General features: G+C 36.0%; 1 protein-coding gene across 1 annotated transcript; it reads right to left on the bottom strand.

Moving 5' to 3' along the window:
- Positions 1-1,022: 1,022 nt before the first annotated feature.
- Positions 1,023-18,966, bottom strand: LOC120355874 (RNA helicase Mov10l1-like; the record flags this gene model as incomplete). Its single annotated transcript, XM_039444613.1, is given in 6 exon segments — positions 1,023-1,299; positions 5,048-5,111; positions 7,347-7,555; positions 11,969-12,913; positions 12,916-13,159; positions 18,686-18,966. Coding segments are annotated over 6 exon segments (2,020 nt in total), but the record flags the coding sequence as incomplete, so codon positions are not given.
- Between the last annotated feature and the right edge of the window lie 936 nt (positions 18,967-19,902).

Here is a 19,902-nt window from a genome sequence, read left to right as displayed (position 1 = left end):
TCAACTATTTAAAAATTTATGAAGTTCAACTTTGTATTTGAATGTTATAATTTTTATGTTTTCAATGTACATGACTATTGTCAATGCTTAAGGTTGTGCAAAGGCTAAAACTAAACTTCCTACTGGTAATATTTTTCAAAGTTTTTTCGATTTGTATACATCAAGCTATCAAAATGAAAAAGTTTTCTCAGGAAAGCATTTTTTCCGATCATTAATTTTTGAGATATAAGCGGCTAAAGTTAAATTTTCGGGACAGGACATTTCAATTCGGTAAGAGATAAATCCATGAGATTCGAAGGGTAAATCGTCATGGTATTGTTGATCTGTAAAAACAAAAATTTGCTTAAAATATCAATTTTGAGAAAGTTAATCAAATGACCAAAAAAAAACTCAACTAAAAGTTATTTTTGGTAGATTGAATAGCTTTCTCAAAAATTGATATTCTAAGAAAAATTTTGTTTTACTAGATCAACAAATACCATGAAGAATTCATCCTCTGAATCTCATGGATTTATCTCTCACCGAATTTGTAATGTTCATCCCAAAAATTTAACTTTAGGATCATATCTCAAAAATTAATGATCGGAAAACAATGTTATTCAATTTACCAAAAATAACTTTTAGTTAGTTATTTTGGTCATTTGGATTACTTTCTCAAAAATTGATATTTCAAGAAAATTTTTGTTTTACTAGATCAACAATAGCCTACCATGAAGATTTATTCTTCGAATCTCATGGATTTATCTCTTACCGAATTGAAATGTTCTGTACAAAAAATTGAAACTTTGGGCGCTCATATCTCATAAAGCAATGATCAGGAAAAAAATGTTTTTGATTGAAAACTTTTTCATTTTGATAGCTTGATGATATACAAATTGAGAAACTTCACCAGTAGAAAGTTTATTTTTAGCCTTTGCACAGCCTTAATGTTGTTTAGCCTGTGACAATAATAAAATGAATTGAATTGTTGTGCAACAATCTTTGTAATTATTATGAGAAAAACGTGTGTTGGAGTTACTGACATGCGGCACCAGCCGATCCTCGTAGAACATCTGACTGGGCAGTTTGAGTATCTCGGGCAGACTGCGATAGTTGTCGACGAGCTGCGTGACGAGGCGCGGGTCAAAGCCGTGTGTGGTGGGGAAGGAGCGCGCATCGCGGCAGTAGGGGAACGAGTCGAGGAGGCGGCCAATCAGCGACGTGCCCAGACCCAGCTGTTTCGCGTGCCGGCTGAATATCACCGGACCCAGCTGTTGTGGATCCCCAAACCGCAGACTGGCTGTCTTGTTGTCTAGCAACCTGAAAACGCATCACAATATAAGGTACTTTTTCCTCCACCTACTGTCTAAAAACTTACTTTAATCCTGAAACATAATTTCAAAGTGTCACTTTTTCGCTCTCGGGACTAAAAAACAGAAAAACTCCCAAGGGAATATTGTTTATGTTTTTGAAGGGACGGATTCAAGGATCCAAAGGTTCAAAGAACCCACACGGCTTATTGTGTTCCCAGTAGTATGTTAGTTAGGCAAACCAATACCCATGTCCTTTACAAGAACCAGGAGTTTTTCCCTATACTAACATTCCATTCATCACCTGGTTGCAATCCTTGTCGCAATCTAGTGTGATATGCTTGGTAATCTCTTCAGACTGATTAGTCCTCGTGAACTACGTGAATTCCACTCCTGGTCTTTTTGTAGGTCCTTTCCGTTGAGAGAGGGGACGCCAAACTGCCTTAGGGGCCCGGCCACCATCGACTTAGCCTCTTGACCCACATTTTTGCCTGGAGTTTTACCCATCTCTGGTCTCTTGAGTTTTTCTTTTTGCCCCTCCGAAACTCTGAGGGGTCAAAAGCCTCACCTCTCCCAAGAAGTTTTGCCTGAATGTCCGCCCTTCTTTGAGCAGTGGTGAGTTTTGGCCTCTCCACCCACAAACCTACGAGAGTTCCGCTCCTGGCCTTTTTGTAGGTCCTTCCGCTGAGAGAGGGGTCGCCAAACTGCCTCTAGGGCGCCGGCGCCCGGCCACCCTCGACTCAGCCTCTTGACCCACATTTATGCCTAGAGTTTTACCCATCTCTGGTCTCTTGGGTTATCTTTTTGCCCCTCCGAAACTGCCCTGATGGGGCAGATCCTGTGGGTTTGAGGGCAAGGCAACTTCTGGAGTTGCCTTCAGGTCCATTTTAGTCGCTTCCTACGACAAGCATGGATGTTGTGGGTCAATTCTTGGTTTCAAACACATTCTTGAGTACGATGATCGACTCAAAGCTCCCCAACCCACAGGTGGCCCCTAGGGAGTAAAAGTAATCCATTTAAATAACATGGAAAGCATCTCTATTTAAAAACTTACATTGAAAATAGGTTGGAAGGTCGAAGCTCAGATGAGTAAACTTGATAGAGTTGTCTGTCATTGAGGCAACTGAATTCAATGCCTCAACCAGAAATTGATCAACTCATGAAATATATGTTTGTATGAAATTACATAGCCTATTAATATTAGTAGACGATAAAAATAATACACATTTTAAATATGTTATTGTTTTTTTTTTATTCAAGTGTTAATTTCTGACATAACTATGACAAGGAACAAGTCAGGTCACTTCCAGACACAACACAGTCAATCCAGGTTCTAGTCATGTTATGTCATACATATTTTTGAATATTTTATTGTTTTTTTTTTTATTTTAAGTGTTTTTATTTCTGACATAACTATGACAAGGACCAAGTCAGGTCAACTTCCAGACACGACACAGTCAATCCAGGTTTCTGGTCATGACTATGGAGAGAAGTATGAAGTAAGTATGACCAGTCTTGACGATTATATAGTTAGTGGCTAGTGGTCGAATTATACTTGTAAAATAAATATTAGGCTATTTCCATAATTTTCACAAAACCCCGATATACATATTAACTGATGGCTGAACACAAAATATAATTTATTAATTCAATGAAACACAATTATTCAATAAAATGATTGGTGGAGTTTCAAAGGCACAGCCCAAAACTATTTCTCCTCTGAGTTGAGATATTTTGTTAAGATAATACTATGGTGAGGTCCACGTTATAATGGCAGTGTACGATTGACAATACTGTTGCTGTCCTTTTCTATCATACAACAAAACAGATAGCGCTATCTCTCTCTAGCTTTGCAATGTTGTCCGTTTGCCAGAATATTTTACTTTTACTTTTGACAGTGACTGTACAAAAATAAACAAACAATTACCAGCCACCATTTTTTTCTTCTATCTATCAAAATACTTTAGTACACAAGTCGTATAATTGATTTAAAATGTATTTTTAAAACAATGAAATAAATTTTGGACATTACCGTACGAGAAACACAAATTAAAATACCTGGAATGACATTTTAAAAGTTGATAACTAACCATCCTAGACTTCATCCATGCTTCAGTTAGCCTACACGTATAGGCTTGGACCTACTCGTTCCGGTATAAATAATATTGAAAGGTTATTTCAGAATTATTTCCATTGAAATTACTTATTTTAAAATTTCCATTGAAATACTTATTTTAAATAGGATTTATATTTTTCTATCGTTTTTAAAGAGATTGAAATAGAATACCTACAAATAACTTAATGTCTGTTGTTTTGAAATTGAGGTTGGCATACCACAGCTTTTTAAGGCTGTGCAAAGGCTAAAAATAAACTTTCTACTGCTGATATTTTTCAAGTTTTCGATTTGTATATCATCAAGCTATTAAAATTAAGAAGTTTTCTCAGGAAACATTTTTCCTATCATTACTTTTGGAGATGAGCGCCTAAAGTTAAATTTTTGGGACAGAACATTCAAATTCGGTATGAGATTCAGAGGATAGATTCTTCATGGTATTGTTTATATAGTAAAATAAAAATACCTGAAATAACAATTTTGAGAAAGTTATTCAATTTACCTTAAATGACGAAAAATAACTTTTTTGGGTTTTTTTGGTAAATTGAATAACTTTCTCAAAAATTGTTATTTCAGGTAATTTTATTTTACTAGATAAACAATACCATGAAGAATCTATCCTCTGAATCTCATAGATTCATCTTTACCGAATTTCAAATGTTCTGTCCCAAAAATTAAAACTTTAGGCGCTTTAGATAAACAATACCATGAAGAATCTATCCTCTGAATCTCATAGATTCATCTCTTACCGAATTTGAAATGTTCTGTCCCAAAAATTTAAACTTTAGGAACTCATATCTCAAAAATTAATGAACGGAAAAAAATGTTTTCCTGAGAAAACTTTTTCATTTTGATAGCTTGATGATATACAAATCGAAAAACTTTGAAAAATATTAGCAGTAGAAAGTTTATTTTTAGCCTTTGCACAGCCTTAAATTAGCCGCCATTTCAGGTTGGTATAAAAATAAAAATCTGATCTCAGTTATGGAAGCAAATTTTTGAATCAAATTATGAAAAAATATATTTTCTTGATTAATTTGACATTACAATTGATTATTTTATCAAGGAAATGATAATTGTTATTAGATCAATTTCAATGGGATGAATTGAGCTGTGTACACTCAGTGGCAAAATGGAGAGACTTGGCAAGAATTTGACATTACAATTGATTATTTTATCAAGGAAATGATCATTATTATTAGATCAAATTTAATGGTATGAATTGAGTAACATCATAGCCACCTCTAATACAAGGCCCTGGCCTACGATATTGCAACGTCGCAGTGTAGGCCTAGAATCTAATACATGATTGGTGAAAAAGATCAGCTGGTATTTTTTTCGAATCTTTTTCATCAATCATGTATTAGATTCTAGGCCTACACTGCGACGTTGCAATATCGTAGACCGGGGCCTTGTATTAGAGGTGGCTATGGTAACATCTGTGTACATTCAGTGGCAAAATGGAGAGACTTGGCAAGGAGACTTTCTCCTATCTTCCTTCACTGCCATTATAACGTGGACCTCACTAGTAAAAAGCTACTCAATAGAGGAACGAGTATCTCGGGCTCAGTGGCCTGTCCTGCCTCATCCACAAGCAGTGTGTAAAGTGGCCTGTGGAAAGCCCATGTTGTAGAGAGAGCCCAACGTGACGCATGTTCCCACCGTCACACGGTGTCTGCCCAGCGCCTGTCGTGTTGAACTCCTCAATCCTGCAAAACCACCACACCATCACAATTGCAACTCAAAGAGACAAAAATCAATAAAGATTCATCTATATAATAAAAGAGAGTAGGGTTGTGTTTGTTCGCATCAAAACATGTCAATTTGTGGATTGCGTACCGGAAAAACGGGAATGATTTAGATCTCCAAATTTTGCACATAGATCCTAAAAAAATCAATCTCTTTCACCTCGAAGCCCAAATTTCAATTTTCCTTCTAGATTTTTCAGAATTTAGTTTAAAATTCATTCACGGGACATCAAGTACATACGGCCATAGAGAAACGATAGCATAAGTAGATATCCCACGGTATAGGGCGTTTATGTTGCAACTTTTACTGCTATCCCAAGCCGATAGTACACGTAGTTCTTTCCTATGCAGCTGTGTGACGCTGGTAGTCTCTCAAATTGTGCCGTTCATACACTATCACCCCAACAAAACAGTAAAAATTTACAATAATCGACAGTAATCGGCTTGAGATAACAGTAAAAGCTGCGACATAAATTCACTATACCATGGGATATCTACTTACGCTATTGTTCTCTATGATACGGCTTACAATGTTTCATTGTTGTAAAATGTGGTTTTTTATGAGGAGGTTATAACATTGTTATTATTAACATTGTTATTGACTTATTATTTCAGCGGTGTCGTGGTCTAGCGGTAGAGTACTCGACTTCGGAGCGAAGGTTTCTCGGTTCGAGTCCCCGATTCTCCATTTTTTTGTTCTTGATTTTTTCCCTCGAAACGTATTATTATAAATTATTTTTTTAAGGAAATTGTTTTCATTATGATTGAAATTGGATTTCATCAAATAATTATTTAATGTAAAATTTTACAACCAGTACAAATGATATGGTTTCACGCTGTATCATTGGAATTCATAAGAAAAACATGAACAGATAACAATAAAATTAGTAATAACAATAAAATTAATAATATTCTTCAGTTATGATGTACTATCAGACACAAATTCGGAGTGAAACGAATATTGTAGGTATGTTTTGGGGAATTGGGGAAACAAAAGGCTGCTTGATTAAAATTGTGGAGGATCTAATCGATACTAAAACTTACTTTGATGTATTGAAAAAGACAATATGATACAAAACAAATTGTATAACAAGGTCAGGTACATTACAATTTAAAACATTCTTCATTCATCAATACATGAATAAGTATGGTAACGTTTTTTACACACTAACAATAATAATAATAACAAATCAACAATAATAGAAACAGGACAACAAACAATAATATTCTATATGTCTATAGATGCGTTATCAAGTGTCAAACATTCTACAACTTTTCAACACTGTAGACACAAAGCTTACACAAAATATCTTTCTGCATTTTAAAACTGCTCATATTTAATGCTCGGACGTCCGTTGGCAACAAGTTATAAATTTCTTACCAAATTCATGAAAACTGTTCAGAGTTAGTTGTAAGTTACATTGACTTCTATGCAACAATGTGTTCTGGCATGTTCCATAATTTTGTGAATGTAATTATTGTCTGCATTTCATGCATGTAACTTTTTACATACAACAGACACTCAAGATAAAAAGAGATGGTCCGTCAGTATTGTAGCTCTCTGATCAAAGGTTTACAATGAGTTCTACAATGGACATTAAAAATAGCTCTTACAGCTCTTTTTTGTAAAATCATTTTTCATTTCAGACGAGTGTCCCAAACCACTATGCCATATGACAAATGACTTAGAATGTGTGCATAGTAAATTGACAGCAATACATCTACATTGACAAAAGGTCTAAATTTCCTGATGAGAAATACACCCTAGCAACTTTTTTACTGATATTTTCAATGTTTATGCCCCATTTCATGTTTGCCTCCAACGTCACACCCAAAAACTTCACCTCCTCATTTTCTGAATAATTAGCCAAGGAAAATCATCGTTTGGGTTTTGTTGCTGTTCAGGACTAAGTGAGTTGGCTGCTCTCCAGTCCTCTATAATAGTATTTGCATCATTTATAAAACGTTCAACTAAATTTAAACATTCATTGTTTACCTGAATTGCTAAGTCATCAGCATACATGTATGTATTCACTCTATCATAATACAAGGCTCATAATACAAGAGCCTTTAAAATGAATCGATTTTACAAGTTGTGGCCCCATTGCCCATGGCAATCATATCACCGTAACACCTCATTACGTTATGAACACAAGACGAGTAAAAATGTGTCAACATTTTTCTGAATGAACTCACCATCTTCATTGATGAAGGTTTGTTCTCCTGACCTAACCCGGAACTCGGCAGATGTGCAGTAGGGTGCCAGCTTCTCCGAGCACCTCTCGTTCGACATGTAGGTGAGCGAGCACAGTCGGGCCAGAGTGCCGACCGGGAAAAAGCCCGTGTCGATCAGCTTCTCACTGATGCAATCGGCTGCACTGTTCGAAGGCGACGCTATCAGTAATCTGCAACAATCACATTCACTTGCATTAAACTCAATCTGCAACAGTTAACACATTACATTAAGGCTGTTCGATACACCTTTTCATTTTTATTTAAATTGGATAATGTTTTTCAATATAATTGTTAAGATCATTATAAGAGTGAGAAAAAGTGCCAACTGAAATTTTTAAGTGGTCTAATAAGCGAGTATGGGTTGTTGAAGTGCTAAACTCCGTTTTCTTTCAAGATCATAAACGGTTTCGAATTTTCCATTGGATTTTTTTTAATACATTCAGTATATCATTGGTTTTGTTCAAATATGCGTTTTTTGGCGATTAATGCCAAAATAAACAAGTTATCGAAATTACAAAAAATGTTACTTTTTACTTTCCTTGCCCTATTACTATAGGTAAGGAAAGTATTGCTTTCCGAAAAAAAATAAGGTACCCCAATTTCCAAATTTCTATACGTTTCAAGGTGCCCTGAGTCCAATTAACGGAATGACTTGAAATTTGGAACTTAAGGTCCTTACAGTATAAGGATCCGACACGAACAATTTCGATTAAATGCGATTCAAGATGGCGGCTAAAATGGCGAAAATGTTGTCAAAAACAGGGTTTTTCTGCGATTTTCTCGAAAACGGCTCCAACGATTTTGATCAATTTATACCTAAAAAAGTCATTGATAAGCTCTATGAACTGCCACAAGTCCCATATCTGTAAAAATTCCAAGAGCTCCACCCCATCTATGCAAAGTTTGATTTTAGATTTCCAATTATCAGGTTTCAGATACAATTTAAACAAAAAATTCGAGTGGAAAATATTGAGCATAAAAATCTCTACAATATTAATGTTCAGTAATTTTTTCAACTTGAATTGAAAATAAGCTCGAAGTTCGATAAAATAAGATTATTAAATTGCAAACTGTTGGAAACTGGTTGATTCTATTAAATCATTCACTATGAAGAGATAGCAGACTTCGTGTGTCTACAGCGTATTGTCCTGTCACCAGCAGGCTCTGATCTTTGAATAGTAGAATTGAGACGCGCGGGAACACTAGCGTCAGATGAACAATTTTCATAATTGCAAGGAAAGTTGTGTGAGTGCGCCACACCAGATTTTTTATTATGAACGAAATGGGGGATAAAATGTTTTAGTTTGGAAAGATACATTTTTTGAATTTTTAATATAAGTTCTAATAATATAGTCGAAACCGTTAATGATCTGGAAAGAAAACGGAATCTGGAAAGTTAGCACTTTAATAACCCATAACTCGCTTATTAGACCACTTGAAAATTTCAGTTGTCACTTTTTCTCACTCTTATTTATGATCTTAACGATTTTATGGAAAAGGATTATCCAATTAAATAATGAAAAAAGGGTACCGAACAGCCGTAAGGGTAATTGTAGACGAACCCAATCGCGTTATTTAATTAATTGAATTTTTTGTAGTTACTATACCCTGTGTATGTATATTCTATAATATGTTGTATTATTTTATGGGAATAAATAGATTCAAATTCAAATTCATGTGGGATGTGGGACCGAAACCACAGAACAATACGACTAATGCAGAGAGACTTTCACACTACATTCGAGGAAAACGCACATTAGTACAGTAATGTTATGTAATGTTTAAGTTGTAGGTTATGAGGTGATTTCATAGTAATAAAGTTTGTAGAACAAATATTATTGATATTGTGATATCTTCCATAATTGAAAAAAAATCTATTTAAAATTGTCAAACTCAACTTTAATAAATTCAAATTTAAACGTGTTACTGTGAAACCATGGTCCTGTAAGCTTTGTGTTTATTAAAGTGGAGCTTCACAATTTCAAATATTTTGTTTCAATTTTTGAAGTGAGTTTCATATGAATTTTCATACAGTGATTACACCTCCATACTTCTGGTGTTTCAAAGTCCCACAATGTAGGTCTTGATTCAATTTCCAATAAATTGATCCGTGTCAAATTCTGAAATTATGAAGTACCACATAAAGTACCAATTACAATAACTACCGAGCTATCTAAAGGTGCGTACAGATATACGCGCCGCGAACATGAGCAATTCATTTAAACAGCTGACTATATCTAATTTTTACAGAAACGTAAGATATAGATATAAAAAGCTTGGCATCAGCTGATTAAAAGTGAATTGCTCATGTCGCGACGCGTAAATCTGTACGCACCTTAATATAACCTACAAATTTGGAGGGAACACTATCACACAGCGACTGCGATTGGGCATAGAAGCTAGGTGAAGCTTGATGCTCAAAACAGTGGTACCACAATCGCAAAGAAAATAATCGCTACCACAGCGCGCAACGCCATATGGAAGTATCAGTGCCACTGCCATGCCTGCCAACTACATATTAATTCTAATTCGAAATTAACAAATTCTGAATAATGCTAGCATATTGTCATTTCAAAACCCAACCCCAAACCTTACTCTAAGCCTTAGACCAGTTAAAGAATAGACACGGCTCATTGTATTTCATTGAAAGTCGATGAAGCCAACATCTACATCTTCATCTAGATGAGTCAACAGCCAAATCCACCATCTTGACGTCACTACAGTGACGTCACGCATCGTAAAGAAATTATAGATTATTTTATGGTACTTTCTATTGTCACTTAATTCGTAAAAAGTGTAACTATTGTATTTTACAATAATTGTCTTGATGGAATAACATCTATTCTAATCTTATTCTTGTCAATGCCTTCTATAGACGGTAACTGATACCGTTTTATTGATGTAATATCAACTGTTTATTCTCGTTTTAAATAATCAATATATTTTATCAAACAAGAAATTATATTTTTCAATGATCTCATAATGAATTTTCATAATCAAGATAAAGTATTTTGTTAATTAATTATTTTTCTACATTGTTAACAAACGATATGGCAACAAAGCAAGCGAGAAAGAGATATACGGTAAAGAAAAATAAAATCTCAGTACCCTTCTTGAAATATTTTATCACAACATGTTTCGGACATTTTTCAAAAAGGATACTGAGATTTCATTTTTCTTTATATTTATATTACAAGTAGCCCTATACAGAAAAGAGATAAACGAGAAAAAGATGACTGCTTTGTTGGATGATAGAAGTGAATCTGCAACAACTAACACATTAAATTAACTTGGATTGAACTGAATCTTCAACCATTACTTGGTTTAAACTGAAATGAGGCCGTGCAGCCATAATGCTGTAGGCTACTATTTTCTTGAATGAATAAAAACATATCTCCTGTTCCTATGGTTGTTCCCATTCAATCATACCTTCATCCCATACCTACACTCCTTCCTTGGTCCTATCATTCCACTGACTTAATTAATTTATTTATTATTTATTCATATGCAAATACAGGTAAAAACAACAGGCATTCGCTCAAAACTGCTTTAAACCTTGATTTGTTGAAATACACGGTCTAAGGCCGGTTAAAGAGCTCGACTGACCGTCAGTGCGTCGTCAGTCGCGCTTGTCTTTTCCATAGATATTCTATGTATCCGTACAGAGCAGGACTGACGGCACGCATGCGCACGGTCAGGACCATGTGTTTTATACAGCGTACGAAGACCATCGGTCGAGATCGTGCGCATCCGTTCCATCGGTCGACTGACGCGCTATTGAAACAATTAGAAGCTTTCAGAGCTGTACTGATCAGTAGCCCGATCGCAACATAAACAATGTGCTGACACCTCTGCCCAACAATCAGCTGATATTGAATTGAATAGCATAATGAGTGAATTCAATTAATAGTGTCATATTTGAATTCAGAGTTTTTCTATACATTTCTTCAATCATTTTAAAATGTTTTATTGAAAAAATCATATATTATTAATATTATCTACATTCATTTGATCAGTAGCTTGAAGTGACTGCAAGTATTCCCAATGATGATAAAAGCTCGGAATAACTCATCAAAATTTCTGATGGACATTCTGAGGTAGTTGAAAAATGTATCTTCACCCCAAGCAATGATGTATATAATATGGTACTAAATTCCCTTTGAAATGCTCTTTGGGCGACCATCGGGTGAGCTTCATATCTACGTCTTTTAATCTTTCGTTCACGAATATAATAAGCTGCAATAACAATCTGTAAAGGCGTCCATTTTGTGAGTCAGAAAAACTGATGAATGGTCAGGATGGTGCATACGCACCGACGGTCGGTCGAGCTCTGAATGTGTAAAACTAATTCATCGATGCGAACGGTCAGGATGGTACCTGACCTGATGGCACTGACGATCGGTCGAGCTCTGTAACCGGCCTTAGGGTTATGTAACTTACGTAACGTGAATGATAACTTAATTTTAAAAAAGAGTATCTAATCTATGATGTGAATCTCATTATAGAAGGCGGTGGGAAAAAAACATTTTGAATCTCTTTTTACAAAATAACTTGATGATTATAAAAGAAAATAATGCACTAACCTGCTCTCGGTACTTAGAGAGAGAATTTGCAGAGCCGTTTCGACCAGAGTGACTGTTTTGCCCGTGCCAGGTGGTCCAAAAATAATGTACGGCAAAGGCCTCGCCTCATTGCGTAGAATACGTCGTACGGCCTCCTTCTGATAGTAATTCAACCGCGTGTTGAACCAAACCAGTTTCACCTTCACTTGACACTCTTCCACTTTGACATCTTTGACAACCGCCTTCTTCGCGATGCTGCTATCGTCATTCCAAGCCACTTTCTTACTGTTCTCCTCAACAGTGAAGTTTCGAGATTTGTCCAGCAGAGGTTTCTCGATTTCGGACAAAGTGACCATATTCTTCGGCGGGGATTTCATCATCATTTGCTTCTCGACCTCCTCGAGAGTCTGGATTTGGCCGGGAAAAGGCGGAGCCTGGTTGCCGTTTTGGCACGCAGTCATTTCCGTATGTTTTTCCTCGTCCATATTCAAAAAGTCCATCAGGTTGCGACGTTTTTTCGACGTTTTCGACAACCAATCAGCTACTGGAAGTCTATTACACTTATTCACGTTATCAGTCTCATTCATATTACTAGCCACAACGTTACCATTATTAGCTGCAGCATTTTTCAGCGGCATTTTGAATATCAAGTCTTTCAAATTTGGGGAGGTTTCAGTCTGCGGAGAACTGGTTGACAACTGATCTTGGGACACTTTTTTGAACAACTCTTCAACACCATTCGACAACTTTGTGGAAGTGTCAACCTGCTGGGTAGTAGAACTAGCTAACAACTGACCATCCTTTTCTTGAGACACTTTCTTAAACAATTCTTCAACGCCGTTCGACAACTTCGGAACAGTTTCCTCACAATTCCCATTGACCTCAATATTTTTTGTTTCATTTTCACTAACAGTAGACTGTGACTGTTCGACATCATCCACACTCTCTTGCTCTTGATCGTCTACATTGTCAGCGTCATCCTCAGGAACGATAGAGGCGGAGACGGCTTCAGACTGGACGGGAAGAGCCAACTGGTGGTGAGGTTCTTGTAGGCGACATTGACCGCCTGGTGACACTTTCGAAAGGCAGCACGGTTCGACACGAAGCTGACGTCATAATCCTTCTCGTCGAAACACTGGTGGAAGTTAGGGTTGAACTTTATGTACAGATCGTTGCGCACGATTTTATGAATGAATCCTTCGTATTTGATACCTGTAATAGAGAAAAACAAATAAATTCATTCATTTGATTCTTATTGTAAGCAGGATGTGGAACGGCGGGAGAAGCCTCCACCAAATATTATTATGTAATAATGATAGTAATATAATGATTAAATTAAAGAACACATAGTAGAACAAGCGAATTGCAAACAGTGCAGAAGTGAAACTAATTGCTCTGATGGATATTTATAGCTGATATAGTTCTCAATATGTAAGCACGATGTGCCTTCACCAATTATGTAAGGGGGGAAAGAACTATGATAACGAAAGAGAACAGAATAACTAGAACTTTAATTAACCTTCCAGCAGTCACGCCCTACTCAATCACACGAGCAGTCGCATGTTGTATTTTGTACAACATCCAATTTTCCAAGTGTTATGTACTCTGTTTACTGTCAAAACATATTATTTTATTGTATAATTACTTTTTCCATCTTGTTGGATTATTTTACGCCTATGAACATTTGGATGATTACCATTTCTTAGCCCAATAAGGTACATCAAGCAAAGCCATTAATTCTGTGTTATTGGTTCGTTTGCAGTCCCCGTATACAGTCTTCCCTATCTTATGCACAGTGCGACTTATGCACTGTCGCGACTAAATGGCACCTAAAGACTGAACCATTGCTCGGTTGATACTGCAACTCAGTGGAGTGATGGGGGAAAGTTTTGGAATGCATAGGTGACTCATTCACTGACACCACCCCATTCAATAGTTTTGTGCAGCAAAAAAACTGACACTGTTGTACTTTTTACAACAGCGCGACTGCCGGAAGGTTAATGAATCTTCAACATATATACATTTAAACAAAACAAGATTAATTTTTTATTGTAAAAACATTATTGATATGAATTTAATGAGGAAAACACTCGCTTGCTGCTAATGATGATTCAATCTTTGTGGTTATGAAAATTAATTTTATCCAGTAGTCACCTACCATTTGAATATGGCTTCCCCCTTTGGCATCCACTGGTTTAATCGCGACTTTACAGTTAGTATTTAAAAAGAACAAAAATTTACTGAACCAATGAATAGGCTCAGAACCCGTCTCCCTTAACAATACAATTATTTTTAAACTGCCCGATCTGTGACAGAATAACTGTATTATAAAACGAAACGAAATCTAGCCTTTTTCACTAGATCAGCCGGACTTAACTCACAGTCCTAACGAACGAGTTCTGCCCAAAAGTTAAATTTTGGGTATTAATATAAACTCAGTCAATGCCAAACATGAAAGCCATTTCAAGTACATATTTTTATCTGTCGCACAAGCGGCACGTTTGTTATTAGAAACAAAAGAGAAGCTACGTTAATTTTGACAACAAATGAAATAAACAATGGCCCATATGAATAAAACCAGAGCAAATGCTCATGAGCAAGAGCATGGAGCATAAGGTTTTGCTCATGAGCAAAAGGTAGAAGCAAAAGCATTTGCTCATTTTTATATGAATAAGCTTTACCTTTTACTCTTACCTTATGCTCCTGAACTCTAGAGCAATGCTCACGTATTTTAGAGATTTTTCATCAGCTGATTCGCTTTTGTAGCCTTAGTTTGTATTTATAGCTCACGGAAGCGCTAAATATGCAAATAGGGTGCACCGTTTTTTTTGCGTCGTCTGCTCTGTTAGTGTTAGTCTGTTTTCTATTAAATTTTATGAATAGAGTTTTAGGTTAGTTGAGTTTAGAATTTTGAAATAATAGCGTGAAAAAATGTCATCTCTATAATAATCTTCAGCATATTCTTATAATATCAATAGCCTTCTTGTAATCGTCTACACTTTCATCTTCTTAAATACCTATTCCTATTTTGTGATGGCTATCTTTATAACAGGTTTCTAACAGGCTATCTTTTGTATTTATTCTTTTGTAGAGATAATGGTGATATGTATCATGGTTGAATCTAAAAAGAGTTTTATAGTTCTCAACTATTGGTTGTGATCGTATCTGGTATAGTTTCCTCTTCCTCATACGAATTAGTTGAGCCATTTTACTATGAGCATAAGCTGCTTTAGACTAGACTCACCTTTTTTGAAGCATTTGCTTCAAAAGTTGAGCAAATGCTCTAGTTTCATACAATTTTGAGCAAAAGCTTTTACTTTTCAGCAAATGCTCAAACTATTTTTTGGATGAGCATGAGCAAAAGGTTTTGCTCACGTTTATTCATAGAAAATGAAGCAATTGCTCCATATTTTAGAAGTATAAGCAAATGCTCAACTTTATTCATATGGGCCAATGTTTCTGTCGATGACAAAGATTGCTCAAAGACAAAAACACTGTTCATTGAACTTTTTTAATTTGAAACTCTAAAATCCTGAACAATATGAGATAAATATATGATTCATATGTATGTTCCATATGACCAGGTGATATTATCATTCAATGAAATAAAAATGGAAAGCGGATTTATTCATACACTAGCCGTCAGGCTCGCTTCGCTCGCCATATCCGTCTAGCCAGGGGCTCCGCCCCCTGGACCCCCGACTGGATCGTCCAAGAATGAGATCAGCAGGCTCGCTTCGCTCGCCTGCATTTTTTCATTTTCATCATATTATAATAGGACAATCCAGTCGGGGGTCCAGACTAACGTCTGGCTAAACAGATATGGCAAGCGAAGCGAGCCTGACGGCTAGTAATATAATATTCCCAGGATTGAAGTAGCAGTGCCAATCAATTTTTCCGCGATAAATGCATTTAAATCTTCAACTTGGTGCCAACCTAATAAAGTCAACTCAACTTAATGCCAACCTGACAAAATTATTGATTTAGTTGCCAGTTAACAACTGTTTCGAAGAGGTACTCTATCTAGATTATAGTTCTAGAGTAACATATGATATGGAAATTTAAATTATAATTAAGAGATTGGGAGAAGAAGAATATACATGCTAAAAGACGAACTTTAAACCCTTAAAAACAACCCTTAGAGTTAAAATATTGCCAAAAGATTTCTTAGTGCGCCTCTAAAGGGTCAACTGAACATACCTACCAAATTTGAACGTTTTTGGTCCGGTAGATTTTAGTTATGCGAGTGAGTGAGTGAGTGAGTGAGTGAGTGAGTGAGTGCCATTTCGCTTTTATATATATAGATGTATGTCTCATATGACCAGGTGACATTATCAATTCAATGAAATAAAAATGGAAAGCGGATTTATTCATACATTGTCTCTTAAGAAAATATGAAGACACCGAACATTTTTAATAAAAAATAAACTTATTCACTACAAGCAAATTGGACATTTTATTACATCAGTGTCGTTGATAACATCATTTCAATTATGCACTTATTGTAAGAATAAAGAATAGGAGAGACGTGGAAGACAACAAGAGTCTGAAATAAATTTTGATTATTAATCAAAGTTCATTTCCCTTTTTCTATAATAAATAGCGAATAAGTTTTGACATTTAGAAAGGAAAAAGAAGAACGAAGAGAGCATTTATATTTTTCTGCTTATTCACGTGCAGATATGACTCAGCCAGCTCTGGGTGAGCACCCGGACAGTGCTTGTAATGGTAGAGGGGAGAAATTATTTTCATTTAATTAGGAACTATGAGTATCTTTCCAGGTTTGTAGACAAGTTAAGGTGCATTTTCGTTAGTGCGTAAACTTCCGCAGTCGAAGACGACAAGCATTGTTGACATTCGTATTGTCCAAATTTCAAATGTGCTAAAACAGCTGATCAAATAACTTTTCATTATTTGTGTTTAAGAATTGAAACATTTCTAATAAAAAGTATAAACTCAACCTCCCCCATTAAAACATAATTGAACATAATCTTTAACGCTATTTAGACAAATTGAAATCTACCCAATGTGAGATCCTCACCCTGTCATGGTCGACGACGGCATTTACGCACAAACGAAACCCCAGCTTTAGAGGTGCGTCCGGGCCTTTACCGGCCCACGTACTGCCGGAACTGCAGCAGTGCCACGTCCGGGATGACTGAACGATCTGTGGGTGGTTCCTTAGACCAGTTATAGAATAGACACGGCCATTGTATATTCATACTGACAGTCGTGAAGCCAACATCTATTGCCATATCACCATATCGTGACGTCAGCATCGGATAGAAAACAATGTAAACTCTGCAGAAAAGTTTTCTATCCGATGCTGACGTCACGATATGGTGATATGGCAGTAGATGTGGCTTCAGAGGCTAGACTTCCCAGCGTGTCTATTCTGTAACTGGTCTAAGGGTGGTTCCACTGCAACTCCTCTGTGATACTTGCCTAACGACTTGACAGTGCCGTTGGATAGTAGCTAGCGCGTCACATCTCACGGGATAGCAGGTGCCCATTTGAAGGTGTGACTTAATGTGTGGTTCTCAACCGAAAGCTTGCTTGTTTTTAAAGCTTCCCAGAGACTCTTATTAGAGTATAGAAATTGTCAAAATTTACCGGTAGGTAACACAAAAAAAAGTACAGATGGAAATCACAAAGCCCATGGTTTTTTATATTTGTAACATTTTATTGTTTTTTATTTGTTTCGTAATTCTTTGTAATTTTGTTTTGTCTTGTTTTGTGTGTTTTTAATAAATTGAAATTGAAAAAATGCTTAGTTTTCTATTACTCTTAATTTTCACTTGTTTTGTATATTTTCACGCAGAAATAAAGTCAAATTTATTATTATTATTATTAAATTACTGAGATGTTGCAACTATTCAAATGCTAATGAATAATTAATTATATTAAACGAGAATCCAAATTAAATGCTGTAATTCACCCCGAAGACTTCTGCTACTGCAAATATTGACAACAGTGTAAACAGCTAGATGGAAATTCGATGAGCGCTACTATTCGAAAATCATTTGTCAGCCCGGGAACATTATTTGTTAATAATATTGCAATATTGCAGTAGCCGAAGTCTTCGGGGGAATTACAGCATTTAATTGGATTTTAATAATTAAAACAAAAATCACACATGGAACCCTCTCTACACACAAAATCTTCCGTGGTATAGAATACTCCAACCATCAAAAAGATTTTCAACTCCTTCTCAAAAACATTGATATCTTCACAATTTTTAAATTATTAGGGAGCTCTCTAATAAATTGAAGGCTCATGTTGGTTTGTGCCCAAGAGAGCTGTTCTGTGACACAATGAAGCATAGTCTCCTCTTGTCAATTGGTGTTTTATTTTTTGGACACCTCTGTACTCTCTTTTTAAAGCTTCCCAGAGACACTTATTACAGTATAGGAATTGTCAAAATTTATAATACATACGGTAGGTAACACAAAAAAGAAGGAAAAAACACACGAAGGAACCCTCTCTACACACAAAATCTTCCGTGGTATTGAATACTCCAACCATCAAAAAGCTTTTCAAATCCTTCTCAAAAACATTGATATCTTCACAAATGGGTAGGAAGCTTTCTAATAAATGTTTTTTTTTCTCAAAAAGAGCTGTTCTGTGATACAGTGAAGCATAGTCTCCTCTTGTCAATTGGTGTTTTCTTTTTTGGACACCTCTGTACTCTGTACATTACTATAATTTTTTCTGGTGTAAAAATATTGTATGACTTACCAATTTCTGGAGCAGGCGCCCGTAGCGGCGGCGTAGCATACACGGCGTCACCGACAATCAGCGACGGTCGCTTCTCCTGCACGCCAGGCACTTCGAGCACAAGATGTTCGCCGCTCGGGCGAAACTGCACGCGGCGCATGTCGTAGGAGCGCAACTGCAGAACAGAGTTGACCTCCTCGACGTAGAGCAGCGCGTGCCAGCGCTCGCGGTAATTGGCTGGCGTCAGCTGTTTGTCCAGGCAGGGGATCGCCGATATCAGGCGTGGTAGGAGTTCGTGGTAACTGCAAACCAACATAATAGCCGGATATTTATTTTAAATAAATAAATTTTCGTAGTATATGTAATGATAGTATAGTAAATCCAGTAATTTATTTATTGAATAGATAAATCTCAAGTAGATCACTCAAGTTTTATGATAGGTCTGATTGGTGATCCTATTCAAATAAAAATAACTACGGTTCTGCCACATCAAAATTTTGGTCCACCAACTTGGAACCGCCATTTCAATCCAACTTAATTTTTTAAATTGGAAGATACGATACTTATTAATAACAGTAATATGATACATGATTTCGATACAGAATTTCATGAGAATACGAATGGAAAAAACCGCACATCAATATCATAACCCGTTCAAATGTTATTCACATTGAAAGATACTTATAATCATCTATTCATCTATCATCTATCTATATTATAATAAAGGAAATAACTGGCTTATACACGTACGGAATAGAAAATTCACGAATGACGCATCATCATGTCGTAACTACTGAACTGATTAATTTGGAATTTAGGAGAGCGATTCTTCATTTATGGATGGTTATAGGCCTATTTCAAGTTCTTCAAGATTTCAGTACGTAAAGTTTTAAGTTGTCAAAAGGAAATAACTGGCTTATACACGTACGGAATAGAAAATTCACGAATGACGCATCATCATGTCTGAACTACTGAACTGATTAACTTGAAATTAGGAGAGCGATTATTTATTTATCGAGGCCTATTTTAAGTTCTTCAAGATTTCAGTACTTAAAGTTTTCAGTTTTCAAGATGACAATTCGTCAGGTTTTCAGTACGTCAAGTTTTCCGTCCGTCAAGTTTCCAGTTTGTGATAATTAGTTCAAGTGGACTTCTATCTATAATCTATAATCAGTACATCAAGCTTGGTCACAGTTTTCAACAACAGCAAAGCAAGATCAATAATTAATTAAAACTGT

Source organism: Nilaparvata lugens, unplaced genomic scaffold (genome assembly GCF_014356525.2).
Source record: "Nilaparvata lugens isolate BPH unplaced genomic scaffold, ASM1435652v1 scaffold5088, whole genome shotgun sequence".
Lineage (NCBI taxonomy): Eukaryota > Metazoa > Arthropoda > Insecta > Hemiptera > Delphacidae > Nilaparvata > Nilaparvata lugens.
This window is presented reverse-complemented; position numbering and strand designations above follow the sequence as displayed.